Consider the following 12,420-nt stretch of genomic DNA (forward strand, 5'->3'; position numbering starts at 1 on the left):
CTGGAATCCTTGGGGGACCCTGGAAACAAATGGATATGGCTTCGTTTTACGACACTGCGGTGTGGTCTACTGTGTGCGTGTGTGTGTGATGTTCTGACCTCTTGACCTTCAGGTTCAGGGCGCTGCTCTGTGTGTCTATGAGGTTCATGGCCTCTGCGTGGCTGAGCTCTGCACACACGTGATGGCCGATGGCCAGCAGCTCGTCGGACTCCTTCAGTCCGGCTCTGCAGGCTTTGCTGCGTCTCCGTACCTGCAGGGAGGCGAGGGAGGAACCGCTTCAGGCCGGCGGGTTCCACCACACGTCGTTCATTCTAATTCACGCTCCTTAAGCTTCCCCTATACAATATTAGATCGTATAGTATAGAGTACTATACTGTAGTATCTACTATGATATGCACTATAAGCCTTTTATGTGACAGAGATGAAACTTGTGGAATCATTTATGCGTTTGGGGACAGACGTCTCTCTCCTGCATCGAAATAACCTGTCGATGATGATGTCATAGCACCCATCAGGCAGCGTGTGTGTGTGTGTGTGTGGGGGGGGGGGGGGGGGGGGGCTCACACACACTACACTCACTTATCTCAGTGTTCACACACCTTGTTGGACTTTCAAGAGGAAAGAATTTTCCCTTATCAGCGTCTCGATGTTCCAGCTTCACACGCAGGACGGCCTATTACTATTGTGTTTAATACAGACAAATGTGTGCATAAACACACATCATGAAAGAGGGAGTTCAAGCAGCTGCACCCCCCCCCCCCCCGGCGGTCACCATATGTTCCCCTCGTACTCAAAATAAAACCTCGTGGGGAAAATCAGCCGCATTCCGAGACAGACGGAGAAACAGAGAATTTTTTTTGGGGTTATTGCTGTTTTTTTAAAATAAAACATCATGAAGTGACAGGTGGAAAACATTTCTACAACACACACCCCACCCACACACACACACACACTGATGTTCATGAACGTGTGTGTGTGTGTTTCATATTCTGTGTTCATGAGGCATTTTTCCGTGATCGCCTTCCAGCTCCACTTAAATGATCTATTCTGATCCTCCTCTCCCCATCAGGCTTATCGACACACACGGGAGATGTGGAACGCGCACATTCGCCGACGAGCGGCGCCCCACACTGACCAGACTCGCTTTTTTAAAGGTGACCTTATCTGCTGGAAATCCCAGATAAACGGGGGCTTTTGCTGGGGGGCCGGTATGAGGGAGTCACGCTCCTGCTCTCCAGAATAGATTTACTTCATAGAGAGAGAACGATCTAGAACGTCAGCGAGTACAAACACAGACGCAAAAAGAAATAAATCACCTTCCTCTAAAGATGTGAACAACAGAAGAGCTGAAACGGATAATGAGGACGAGACAAAGCTTGAATTATGGCCGAGCCCCCCCGCTGCCTCCGCCGCTCCTCCATACCTTGGACACCTGGAGAGGTTTCTGCTCCTCTGCTCCTCCCTGCAGCCTGAAGCCCCACGGAGCTCCTCCTGAGAGGGAGACCACGATCTCCTCCGCTACCATCCCTGCTCACGGCCTGCTGTGTGTGTGTGTGTGTGTGTGAGAGAGAGAGAGGATGCTATGTTGCTCCTCACGCTCTGCATGTATAAATGAATGTGACGGGAACCCAAAGCGCCTCTCCATGATCGTGCCCCCCCCCAACTCATGAGGAGGTGGCAGGCTTATCCAGGAATGCTGGGTCGGAGGGAGGGTACTCAGGAAGGGACGCTTGCTGATATACCCCTCCCGAAATAACTGCACCACTCCCTCTTTGACCCCCCCCCCCCCCCCATAGCCAGCCTGGCCAGCAGACCCAGGATCCCAAATCCCAACCTAAAAGCAACGAGCATCATCTTAATTAATAAACCTTCATTATACTCTCTTACATTTTCGTAAGGGTGGGTTTGTTTGACAATGCAGTGGTGATTTAGAAACGATGGATGCTGAAGAGATAATTTAATCTCAAAGGGACCTTTCTGTTTAAATGAAGGATAAATACAATTACATTTCATATTTAAACCCTTCGATTTCACCATAATCAACTTTAAACAGAAAACTCTGGCATTTAAATCTAGAGTGTCGCGTGTGGGAAAATCTGTCGATCATTGTTATTATTGATCACAGTTGGTTAAAATCCAGCGCTGGAGTCGGTGCTGGGCTCGCGCTCCGGGGGGGGGAGTCGCTGCGCGGTGTCCGGATGTGGACGTGGCACAGCGCTGCGGCAGTTCCGCTGAATGTCCCCCCTCCGATACCAAGAAGGGATTAGTGAATGCACCCTGGGACGGCGTCGGCTTCACAGTTCACCGGGCCCCGGCATTCAGGCTCTACCGCAGACAAAGGATAGTCCTAATAATTACCTAACTTCAAAGGTAGGGTTTGATCTTTTAAATCTTCACATTTTTTGACCGGTGTTTCCAGCGGGGTAGCTTATCTTGTGCTACGTTTGCTAACGCTAGCTAATGCTACAGTGCGGCTAGCGTCCGCTCTGGTGAAGTAGCTAAGCTAAACCTAGCTAAGACAATGCTAGCGCCGGCTGTTCCGTAATGGTCACAGCTGATCCAGCTGCTTGCTGTCATCACTGGAGCGTTGTTGTTGCTAACGTTAGCAAGATGGGCTAGCCGTCAAAGAGGACCAGTTTCTTACGGCTTGTTGGCTACATACCTATTAGCAACAGCAGGTGCTAAGCGGGCTATGTGTTTTCACTGACATGTCTTGTTTTTGGAACGCTAGCTAGCCGAGGCTGCTCTTGTTAGCATGCTGCTATACGTCAGCTATCCACTCATTTGGTGCTTTTCGTACTTTACCCCGACAAACTTTGCGCGTGATTTTACTGCCACTTGTCAATTATTAACTACATAAAGTTCGGGATACGTTTTCTCGTGTTTTCTGCGTTTGCTAGAGCTTCATGTTTCGACCCGGGCAGGACAGCCGGATGTGGGTCACCGCGTAGGCCCGACGTACTAAATAGCCGTAGCGGTGATCCGTGGCACCTTACACTGCTGAATTATTCAAAGGCCACCGCTCGTTTAGCCCGTCTGTTAGATGATACTCATCTCTTCTCATATAAAGTTAAGTCTCCAGAAGACAAATGAGAAAACTACCCTCCTCTTGTGCGCTGCTGTTGCTTTTCTGTTGTGTTGAACCGAGTTTTCAAAACTGAAAATGAAGTCTGATTGCATTCTTAGAATGACCGCGGCTACGGGCGGAGATAAGGCTGTCCTTTGTCCTTTGAATAGAGAATCTAAGTAAATTGGCTCTGTTTATATTGTGTGCACAGACTGGCTCTGCTCCGGGAGACACAGACAGGCGTCCGGATCATGAGCGTCTCTATGAGCTTTGAAAGGGCCTGAAAAAGTCTTTGCAATTTTACATTCTTTGTGTGTAAAATTGTCACAATTCTATCCAGATTTAGGGATGAACTGAGGATGAATGTAAACCAGCACACTCCAGTGGCCTCCCCGTATGGCCAGCCCCACCCTGGCTATGCCCAGCCTTGGCTACGCGCCCCTAGACGGGGGGTATCCCGCCCCTTACGGCCCCTACAACGGCCCGGCCGCAGCCTGCCAGCCCGGAGCGCCGCCGCAAGGTAAGACGGCAGAAGAAGGCTTGCGCGGCTCGCCGTCGGCCTGAGCTGAAACCCTGCGGTGTCTCCATGTCGCTTCACTCATTCCTCCACGCCACCCTCTATCTGCTGTCTCTCCCTCTTTCCTTCTATTTCAGGTTACTCTCCTTTCCCAAACTTTCCCTCTAAGGCTGTGACTGCCAGCCCAGCCGCTGACCTTTGCACCCCTCTTGACTTGGGTAACGGCCTCATCTTTCGACCTGGCTCTTTTCGCGCTCCACTTGTTCCGCAGTCGTCGGGTTATCTCTTTTTACTTGCACGCGTTGTTGGAAGACTTTCTCAACCCGGCAGCAGTAGCCATGTTTAGATTGCTGCTCTAATCAGGATTGGTTGTCGCGGCGATGAACGTGCGTTTTGCGTGGCGTGTTTCTAACCTTTTGTCCCCGTGTTTCAGGTCCTTCCAGGGTTCCTCCGGCACGCGGGGCCGCGCCGGTCTCAGCGCCTCAAGCATATAATCAATACACTCAGGGTCGAGGAGACATGCAGAACGGCCCCCCAGTTATGACGCAAGCAGCACCCAGGTAATCACAGGTGGGGAGACGAGGGGGGCGGCGCTGTGGAGTGAGAAAAAGATGGCCAGGCATGAGGCGGGTTTGATATACATCGCCAAGGAGACGGAGAAAAGGTCGACTCTCCTCCCGTTGGAGAAGCGGCCGCTCGAGGACGTAGAATTATGCCGGGATGCTTTTTTTGATTCCAGGCCTCCCGTGTCTCAGCCGTTCAGCCACGGAGCCATGAACGTGTCGGGGGCGCCACATTCTTCCTATCCCCCGCGCTACGGGGCCCCGCCCACAATGCAGCAGGTCACTGACCAGATGACCGGGATGCACGTCGCCTCGGCGCCGCCCACCCCCGCCGGGCCGGGGCCAGGATACGGTACGTGTTTATTGATGTTTACTGAGTGTGGCTGGGGGCGTGTCTTATGTCACCTGGAATTAATGTGTGTGTGTGTGTGACTCCCTCCTCAGCTCCGCCTCACACCTCCCAGCTGCCTGTTAGTACCGCCTACTCGGCTCCAGCTCCGCCCACCTACACCCACGCTCCACCCCCTACGTCCTCCACCCCGACCCAGCCACCTCCCCCAGCGGCCCCGCAGCTTCTCAGCAATACTACGGCGGCCCCCCGCCTCCTTCCCAACAGCCGTTCGGCTCTTCTGCCCCCCCCCCTACCTCTCAGCAGCAGTTCCCCTCCTCTGCGCCACCTCCTCTCTCCTTCCAGCAAACCTTCCCTCCCACCTCCTACTCGGGTCCCGTGCCCCCGCACCAAGCTCCTGCTCCCCCAGCGCCCCACCCACATCAGCAGTTCCCTGCGTCCCAGCCCCCCTTCTCCTCAGCACCCACACCTGTCAGCCAGCCCACCTACATGTCCGGGCCGTCTCCACCTGCCCAGGGCTCCTTCCCACCTTCCTCCCATGCCGGATCTCTTCCTCCTCCTGGCCCCCCCACATCCTCTGCTCCTCCTAGGTATCCAGGCCCTATGCCACCCCAAATGCAGCCCCCTCCATCCCAGCCGTCACCGTATCACACGGGTCATCCTCCTCCCGGTGCTCAGATGCCCCCCACATCCATGGCTCAGAGCAACCACCTGCCTCCAAGACCGCAAGGTCCCCCCGGCCCCCCCGGCCCCCTGCAGCAGCCTCCACCTCAGCCCGGCATGCAGGGGGGGTACTCCCCTCAGCAGAACGGTGAGGAGGCGGCCTCCTGGTAGACCCGGCGTAGATTCCAGTGGTTTCCTCCGACGCTGACGCGTTGTCTCCTCCTGCTCAGGTGCGTTTGGGCAGGCGAGGGCCCCCCAGCCCGGATATGCAGGCCCTTATCCTGGGCAACAGAACTACGGAGCCCCAGCACCGGCTCCTGCCCCTGCTGTACAGAAAAGACTAGACCCAGATGCCATTCCTAGCCCGGTGAGCGCGCACACACACACACACACACACACACACACACACCATGTGTTATGAAGTAATGTCTATACTGTAATTAAACTTTTTTTAATGCTGATTTCTTTTATCAAATCAATCATTTCAATCTAAATGGGGCTTTTAACTCTTCAAAATCTCCCCAAATCTTAGATTTCATTTCTGTAATTAAAAGTATTATTTCTTATTATAATAGTTCCCCTTTGTAGCCCGCTGTTAGCGTTCTACGTAGCATGCGTGTCGGGCTACCGGTTAGCCCGTCTGTATCTGTCTTGCTCTTCAGTGTCGTAATCTGCAGCTGCACTAATCTGTAATCAATAACACCGATCCGTGTCTGTCTGAATAACAGCAGCGCTGCCTGTAACCCAGCGGAGTCCCGTTGACTCTCCTCTCGCTCTCCTTTTTTATATTTACGCCCTTCGTATTCATTTGCTTTGTCCTGTTTTGCACATTTTGCTGGACAAACTTTTGAATGCAAAGCAACCGCCTGACATGCCGGCTGTGCAGAAATCAAGACATAGAATAGACCCAGACGCTATCCCCAGCCCAGTAAGTCTCCTGTGTGTCTCCCTCCTCCTCCTCCTCCTTTCATCATGTCTCCTCCTCCGCTTTCACCTCCTCTCGGCTCCCTCTAAACCTCAGCACTGAGGACGGATCCCTGTCGGAACGTCTTCCGTATTTCTCTGTTTTAGGAACATACATCTAAATTTAAAGTAGGCACTTTCAAAGTAGGCACCTTCAAAGCCCCCCCCCCCCCCCCCACCCTGCATGCCAGCCTTCATATTTTGACCTGGCATGAAGCCTGACTTATTATTCCAGGGATGTCATTTGTCACCCATCCTGCATGGGTTTTAAACGTCAGCTCGTAGACTTTCCGAGTTGCGGGCGCCATCTTTCCATAAACATGCATGGAAGTGATTCCTTGTTTTCGTTGCCCCCCCCTCAGATCCAGGTAATAGAGGACGACAAGGCGAAGACCACCGAGCCGTTCGCCACAGGGGTCAGAGGTCAGGCCCCGCCGCTGGTCACCACCAGCTTCCAGGTCAAAGACCAAGGTCAGTTCTCTGTCCCCCGCTGAGGCGGTGGGGGCGTCGTCCGTGGGGGTGGGGGTGACGCTAACGCTAGCTAATGTGTGTGTTTTTAGGGAATGCCAGTCCCCGGTTTGTCCGCTGCACGGCCTACAACATCCCCTGCACAGCCGATATGGCCAAGCAGTCTCAGGTGCCGCTGGCCGCCGTCATCAAGCCCCTCGCCACGCTGCCGCCGGATGAGGTGAGGGGCTGAGAGGCGGCGGGGACGTGGAGTCCGCTTTCAGATCTCAAAACGCACAAAATGGCTAAAAGAATCCTCTTCTCCGTGATTAGGTGTAAACGGGTTTGTTAGCCTGCTCGCTGTTGTCGGGGGGGGGGGGGGGGGGATTTCCTTACATCTGGACGGTTTCCGCCCACGGCCTGGTTTGAAAAGAGATTATTTTCCAGGGCAGCGCCTGAAAGGTGGTTATTCTCCGGGATAATCTGTCCTGGAACCACAGCGGTGGCGAGGACACGAGCTGGTTTCGTCTCGTGTTGCATCATTTTGGCCGAACAAAGAGTTTGACGATAAAGAGGGAGGGGGGCGGGGCGGGCCGCGTGTCACTTCCTGTTTGAGCAAATGTGTCCCTCCCCTTTCTGAAGCTGAATGAAGTCGCTTCTTTCATTGCATCTCTTGTCCAGAGCCCGCCGTACCTGGTGGACCACGGGGAGGGGGGTCCGATCCGCTGCAACCGTTGCAAGGCCTACATGTGTCCGTACATGCAGTTCATAGAGGGGGGGCGGCGCTTCCAGTGCGGGTTCTGCAGCTGCGTCACTGAGGGTGAGTCTGAACCCGCCGCTCCTGCATCTAAAGGTTCTTCTGAGGTGACGTCTCCCGTTCTCTCCAGTGCCTCCGTATTACTTCCAGCATCTGGACCACACTGGGAAGAGGGTGGACTGCTACGACAGACCGGAGCTCTCGCTGGGAAGCTACGAGTTCCTGGCCACCGTTGACTACTGTAAGGTGAGTCCTGGATCAGGGCAAAGCAGGTCTTTACCCGGGACTTTAGATCCGGAGCAGACGGAAGCTTCAGCCAGACGTTTCTGACGGCATTCTCTTACTTCCCAGAACAACAAGCTTCCTCAGCCTCCGGCCTTCATCTTCCTAATCGACGTGTCCTACAACGCCGTGAAGAGCGGCATGGTCAGCATCGTCTGCCAGGAGCTCAAGACCCTCCTGGACCTTCTGCCCAGGTAATCAAAACGCACAAAGACGGGAGGAAAGGGAAAGAAGACGGCGAAGAAGAGATACAAACATGTCCTCCGGAGGGCGATGACGCTCCGCCCATTTCCTCCCGCTTTCACATTCAGGGAGAACCCAGAAATGGACTCCGTGGTCCAGGTGGGCTTTGTCACCTACAACAAGGTTTTGCACTTCTACAACGTCAAGTCCAGCTTGGCCCAACCCCAGATGTTGGTGGTGTCGGATGTCTCCGACATGTTTTTGCCGCTGCTTGACGGTTTCCTGGTCGACGTCGATGAGAGCCGGCTCGTTATCGAGAGGTGAGGCGGCCGACGTCGGGTCTTTCTTCAAAGGACTCGGGGGGTGGGGGTCGGATTTAACTTTGTCTGCGTTTCCCAGTTTGCTGGACCAGATCCCGCAGATGTTCGCAGACACCAGGGAGACGGAGACCGTCTTCGGACCCGTCATCCAGGCGGGTCTGGAGGCACTGAAGGTAAAACGCGGCCCGCCGAGTCGGGACGGAACCGCCGGTTGTCCCTGATCGTCTCCGTGCCGCTCTGTCGTGTCTCAGGCGGCGGACTGCTCTGGGAAGCTGTTTGTGTTTCACACCTCCCTGCCGATCGCAGAGGCGCCCGGGAAACTGAAGAACCGGGAAGACAGGAAGCTGATCGGGACGGACAAGGAGAAGGTATTCAAGACCGGCGGCGGGTTTGTGACTGCGTTGTGTTTCAGCTGATCTCTGAGAAGGACTCTCCGCCCCCTGTCGTCCTCAGTCCCTGTTTCAGCCCCAGGTCAGTTTCTACAACTCCCTGGCGAAGGAGTGCGTCGCCCAAGGCTGCTGCGTGGATCTCTTCCTCTTCCCCAACCAGTACGTGGACGTCGCCACGCTGGCGGTGGTTCCCGTGTCCACCGGAGGTTCTGTCTACAAATACACCTACTTCCAGGTTCCGCCTTGACATTTTTGCTGAAACGCCCGACGGATCATCTGAACCGTTTGATCCTTAAGCGCCCGGCGGCGTTCGTTTTCCGCGCTGCAGGCCGGGTCGGACGAGGAGCGGTTCCTGAACGACCTCAGGAGAGACGTCCAGAAGCTGGTCGGGTTCGACGCCGTCATGAGGGTGCGGACCAGCACAGGTGAGCCTCCTCCCTCGCCTGAGACGAGTCTTCCCCCCGATGGAACCCCCCCCCCCTATGTCAGACTGTCCTCTGTCCCCGCAGGTATCCGAGCAACCGACTTCTTTGGCTCCTTCTTCATGAGCAACACCACGGACGTGGAGCTGGCCGGCCTGGACTGTGACAAGGCCATCACCGTGGAGTTCAAGCACGACGACAAGCTCAGCGAGGAGGCGGGGGCGCTCATGCAGGTGTGGACGCCCCCCCCCCCCCCCCTTTGCTTTCTGAGTTTGTCTGCGGGTTCCTTTCTAAATGGCGCGTTTCGCCCTTTTAGTGCGCCGTGCTCTACACCAGCTGCAGCGGCCAGAGGCGTCTCCGCGTCCACAACATGGCGGTCAACTGCTGCTCCCAGCTGGCGGACCTCTACCGCAACTGCGAGACCGACAGCATCATCAACTACTTCTCCAAATACGGTGAGTTACTCATCGGGGGGGGGGAAGAGCGCGTGGAGGCGGGGCTTAAACCGCGCTGGACTCCGCGTGTGTCGTGTGCCGCAGCGTTCCGCGGCGTCCTCAACAATCCCACCAAGGCGGTGAGAGAGACCCTGATCAACCAGTGCGCTCAAATCCTGGCCTGCTACAGGAAGCACTGTGCGAGCCCGTCATCCGCCGGCCAGGTACGGATCGCCCTGCGGAACACCTGGAGAGTTTCTCTCTGTGGCTCTGAGACTTATGCTAACCCTCCCTCCCCCCGTTTCCCAGCTGATCCTCCCGGAGTGCATGAAGCTGCTTCCGGTCTACCTGAACTGCGTGCTGAAAGGCGACGTCCTGCTGCCGGGAGGCGACGTCTCATTGGACGATCGGGCCTACCTGAGGCAGCTGGTCAGCTGCATGGACGTGGCGGAGAGCCACGTGTTCTTCTACCCCCGCCTGCTGCCGCTGGTGAGACGCGACAAGGCCTCCGCCGCACGGCAAACGCTGCGATCGATAAATAGACCGTTCTTCATAATGGCCCCCCCCCCCCCCAGATCAAACTGGAAAGCGATTCGTTGCCGGTGGCGGTGAGGGGCTCCGAGGAGAGACTCTCTAAAGGCGGCGTTTACCTCCTGGAGACGGGGCTCCACCTCTTCCTGTGGGTGGGGGCCAGCGTTCAGCAGGAGCTGCTGCTCAGCATGTTCGGCACGGCGAGTTTCAGCCAGCTGGACCCGAGCATGGTGAGAGACCCGGGTCGCTCCTCCGCCTCACCCGGCCTCACCCGGCCGAGGTTTTATTAACGTCCGCTCTGCTCCAGACCAGCCTGCCGTCGCTGGACAACCCCTTCTCCGAACGCCTGAGAGAGATGGTCGGCGCCTTCCGGGCGCAGCGATCGCGGTACATGAAGGTGAGGCCTCCTGCCGTCCGGCGCCCGTTCAGCGTTCGGCTGCTTTATCCCGTCCCGCTGGCTCTTCCTCTCTTCTTCCTCACCCCCCCCCCCGCCTCTCTCTCCTCCTCTCGTTTCCAGCTGATGCTGGTGAAACAGGAAGATAAAGCCGAGCTGATCTTCAGGCATTTCCTGGTGGAGGACAAGAGCGCCAGCGGGGGGGCGTCGTACGTGGACTTCCTGTGTCACATGCACAAGGAGATCCGACAGCTTCTCAGCTAGACCCTCCCGGACCCTCCCCGGTTTACCCCCCCCCCCCCTTAAACTAAAGCCTTTGTTGTCTCGTCAGTCGCCGGCTGGCAGATCCTGCTGCTCCAACACAACAGGAGCGCAACAACTGATGGGGGGGAGGGAGGGGGGGGGGGGGTATTGTACATACACAACTGAACAACTACGTATGCAACGGAGCGACAAACACTTTTTATATGATTGAATCCTGATGAAGGGCGTCTCCTGACATTAATGCGGTTTCTGTTTCTTCTTTAATCATGGCCTTAGTGCACCCTCTGCAGGTGTGTGTGTGTGTGTGTGAGAGAGAGAGGACGAGTCGCCTGCTGCCCCCCCCCCATCCTTACTGGTGTACAATCCGACGACCTTTTGACCCCCCCCCCCCCCCTGGAAAAGCATCAGCGGAGTATGTAAATATTTGGGTCAGGTGTTCGCAGGTTACTGCTGCGTTTCGTTCTCCGATGTCACGACTCCTTTCAGCGGTTTGAACAAAGGCATGAACTTGAAGTGAAGAACGCGATCCGTTTCCGCGGCGACCCTCCGCTGAGGGTCGTGTGTTTCGGCCTTCCTGGGTATTTAAATGTTCAAAATGCAAAGAGCTGCTTCCAAAAATCAGAAATGAACAACCGGATGACATCGGAGGCTGTTCAGTGTGTAAATAAAGATATATAATCTATAGAGGAAACCTGCCTGGACAGCTGTGGGTTCATCAACGGTTCTTTAAAGAGGTCAAAAGCAGAATCCGGGCTTTATGGGGGGGGGGGGGGTGCCTCAGTTAGGCTTTTGTTTGTGGGTGGGAGTGTCAATGTGGGGTCGGTCCTGGTGAATTTCTCCTGTGGAACAGAGGGATCAGGCAACACACACACACACACACACACGCACACGACCCACGGGGCTCAAGCCGGTCTTCATTGATGACGTTTTTGGCCGTTTGGCGTGTGAGCAGCCCTCTGTTCCGTCTATCCTTTTCACGGCCCTCTGTCTCCACTGTATTCTTCTTTTCTCTTCCTGTTTCCTTTGATTTATGTTTTTTTTTTTTCCATTGCCTCTTGGGACTGCTAATAAAAATGATTGTTAAAAGTGAGATCCCACCTTGTGCTTCGCCCTCCTGTGTTTTTATTAGCGTACACGACTGGTCCAGTTCAGGTTTATTCAAAGGTAATTTTTGTTTCATTCACTTTCTGTGATCTTGATTTAATATCCAAACAACAGAAATGGCTGTAAAATGGAGGTCTTGCACCAAAATACACGTGGAGTATGCAAACTAGTATATTTGTAGAGAAAACATTTCAGAATCACACCTTCAATAAAGCGACGTCAAAGGGATGCAGCAGAGTGCTTTGATTTTTAATCATAACTACATATTTAAAGTAAATATACAAATATTTTTGTCTTATTTCAGCACCAGCTCGGTTTGCGGGTTTGGCTCTGGACCGTGTTCTGTTAAATTATTCCTCTTACATGGACTTTCTTTCCGTAACTTCAAGCCAAATCCCCCAAACGTAGAGCCGCCACTAGGGGGAGCCCTTGTGTAGCAGGAGAGTGCAGTTTATTTCCGGTTTACATTATTAGAGCGTCTCTTATTTTTTTATTTTTTTATTTATTCCAGTAGATTCATAGCTTCGTAAGGAAGACCTCTAAAAAGATATTGCAATATATGTTATATCGATTCATTTACATTTTCCTCTGCAACATTCGGGAGGAAGTCGGTGTAAAGTGCCGTCCCACATGTGCCGCATGCGGAAGAGGAAGAGGAAGAGGACGAGGTCTGACTTCGCTCTTCTTCCTCACTCTCATTTCAGCCGAAACATCCGAACATTTCTCTTCCCTGCCTCCTGCATTTCTTACTCCTCCTTCCCTCCTCTGTCT

The 12,420-nt window shown here is 54.5% G+C and overlaps 1 protein-coding gene across 1 annotated transcript; it reads left to right on the forward strand.

Moving 5' to 3' along the window:
• Positions 1-2,299: 2,299 nt before the first annotated feature.
• LOC137909901 (protein transport protein Sec24C-like) lies at positions 2,300-10,603 on the forward strand. Its single transcript, XM_068754332.1, is given in 27 exon segments — positions 2,300-2,370; positions 3,408-3,495; positions 3,497-3,587; positions 3,722-3,802; positions 4,018-4,144; positions 4,324-4,499; positions 4,592-4,702; positions 4,705-5,307; positions 5,390-5,526; positions 6,019-6,087; positions 6,485-6,593; positions 6,683-6,810; positions 7,251-7,389; positions 7,457-7,572; positions 7,678-7,802; positions 7,920-8,111; positions 8,191-8,284; positions 8,363-8,479; positions 8,565-8,735; positions 8,829-8,925; positions 9,010-9,155; positions 9,239-9,377; positions 9,462-9,580; positions 9,666-9,845; positions 9,932-10,117; positions 10,195-10,284; positions 10,405-10,603. Coding segments are annotated over 26 exon segments (3,753 nt in total). The 5' UTR covers positions 2,300-2,370; positions 3,408-3,426; the 3' UTR covers positions 10,546-10,603.
• The last annotated feature ends 1,817 nt before the right edge of the window (positions 10,604-12,420 follow it).

Source organism: Brachionichthys hirsutus, chromosome 21 (genome assembly GCF_040956055.1).
Source record: "Brachionichthys hirsutus isolate HB-005 chromosome 21, CSIRO-AGI_Bhir_v1, whole genome shotgun sequence".
Lineage (NCBI taxonomy): Eukaryota > Metazoa > Chordata > Actinopteri > Lophiiformes > Brachionichthyidae > Brachionichthys > Brachionichthys hirsutus.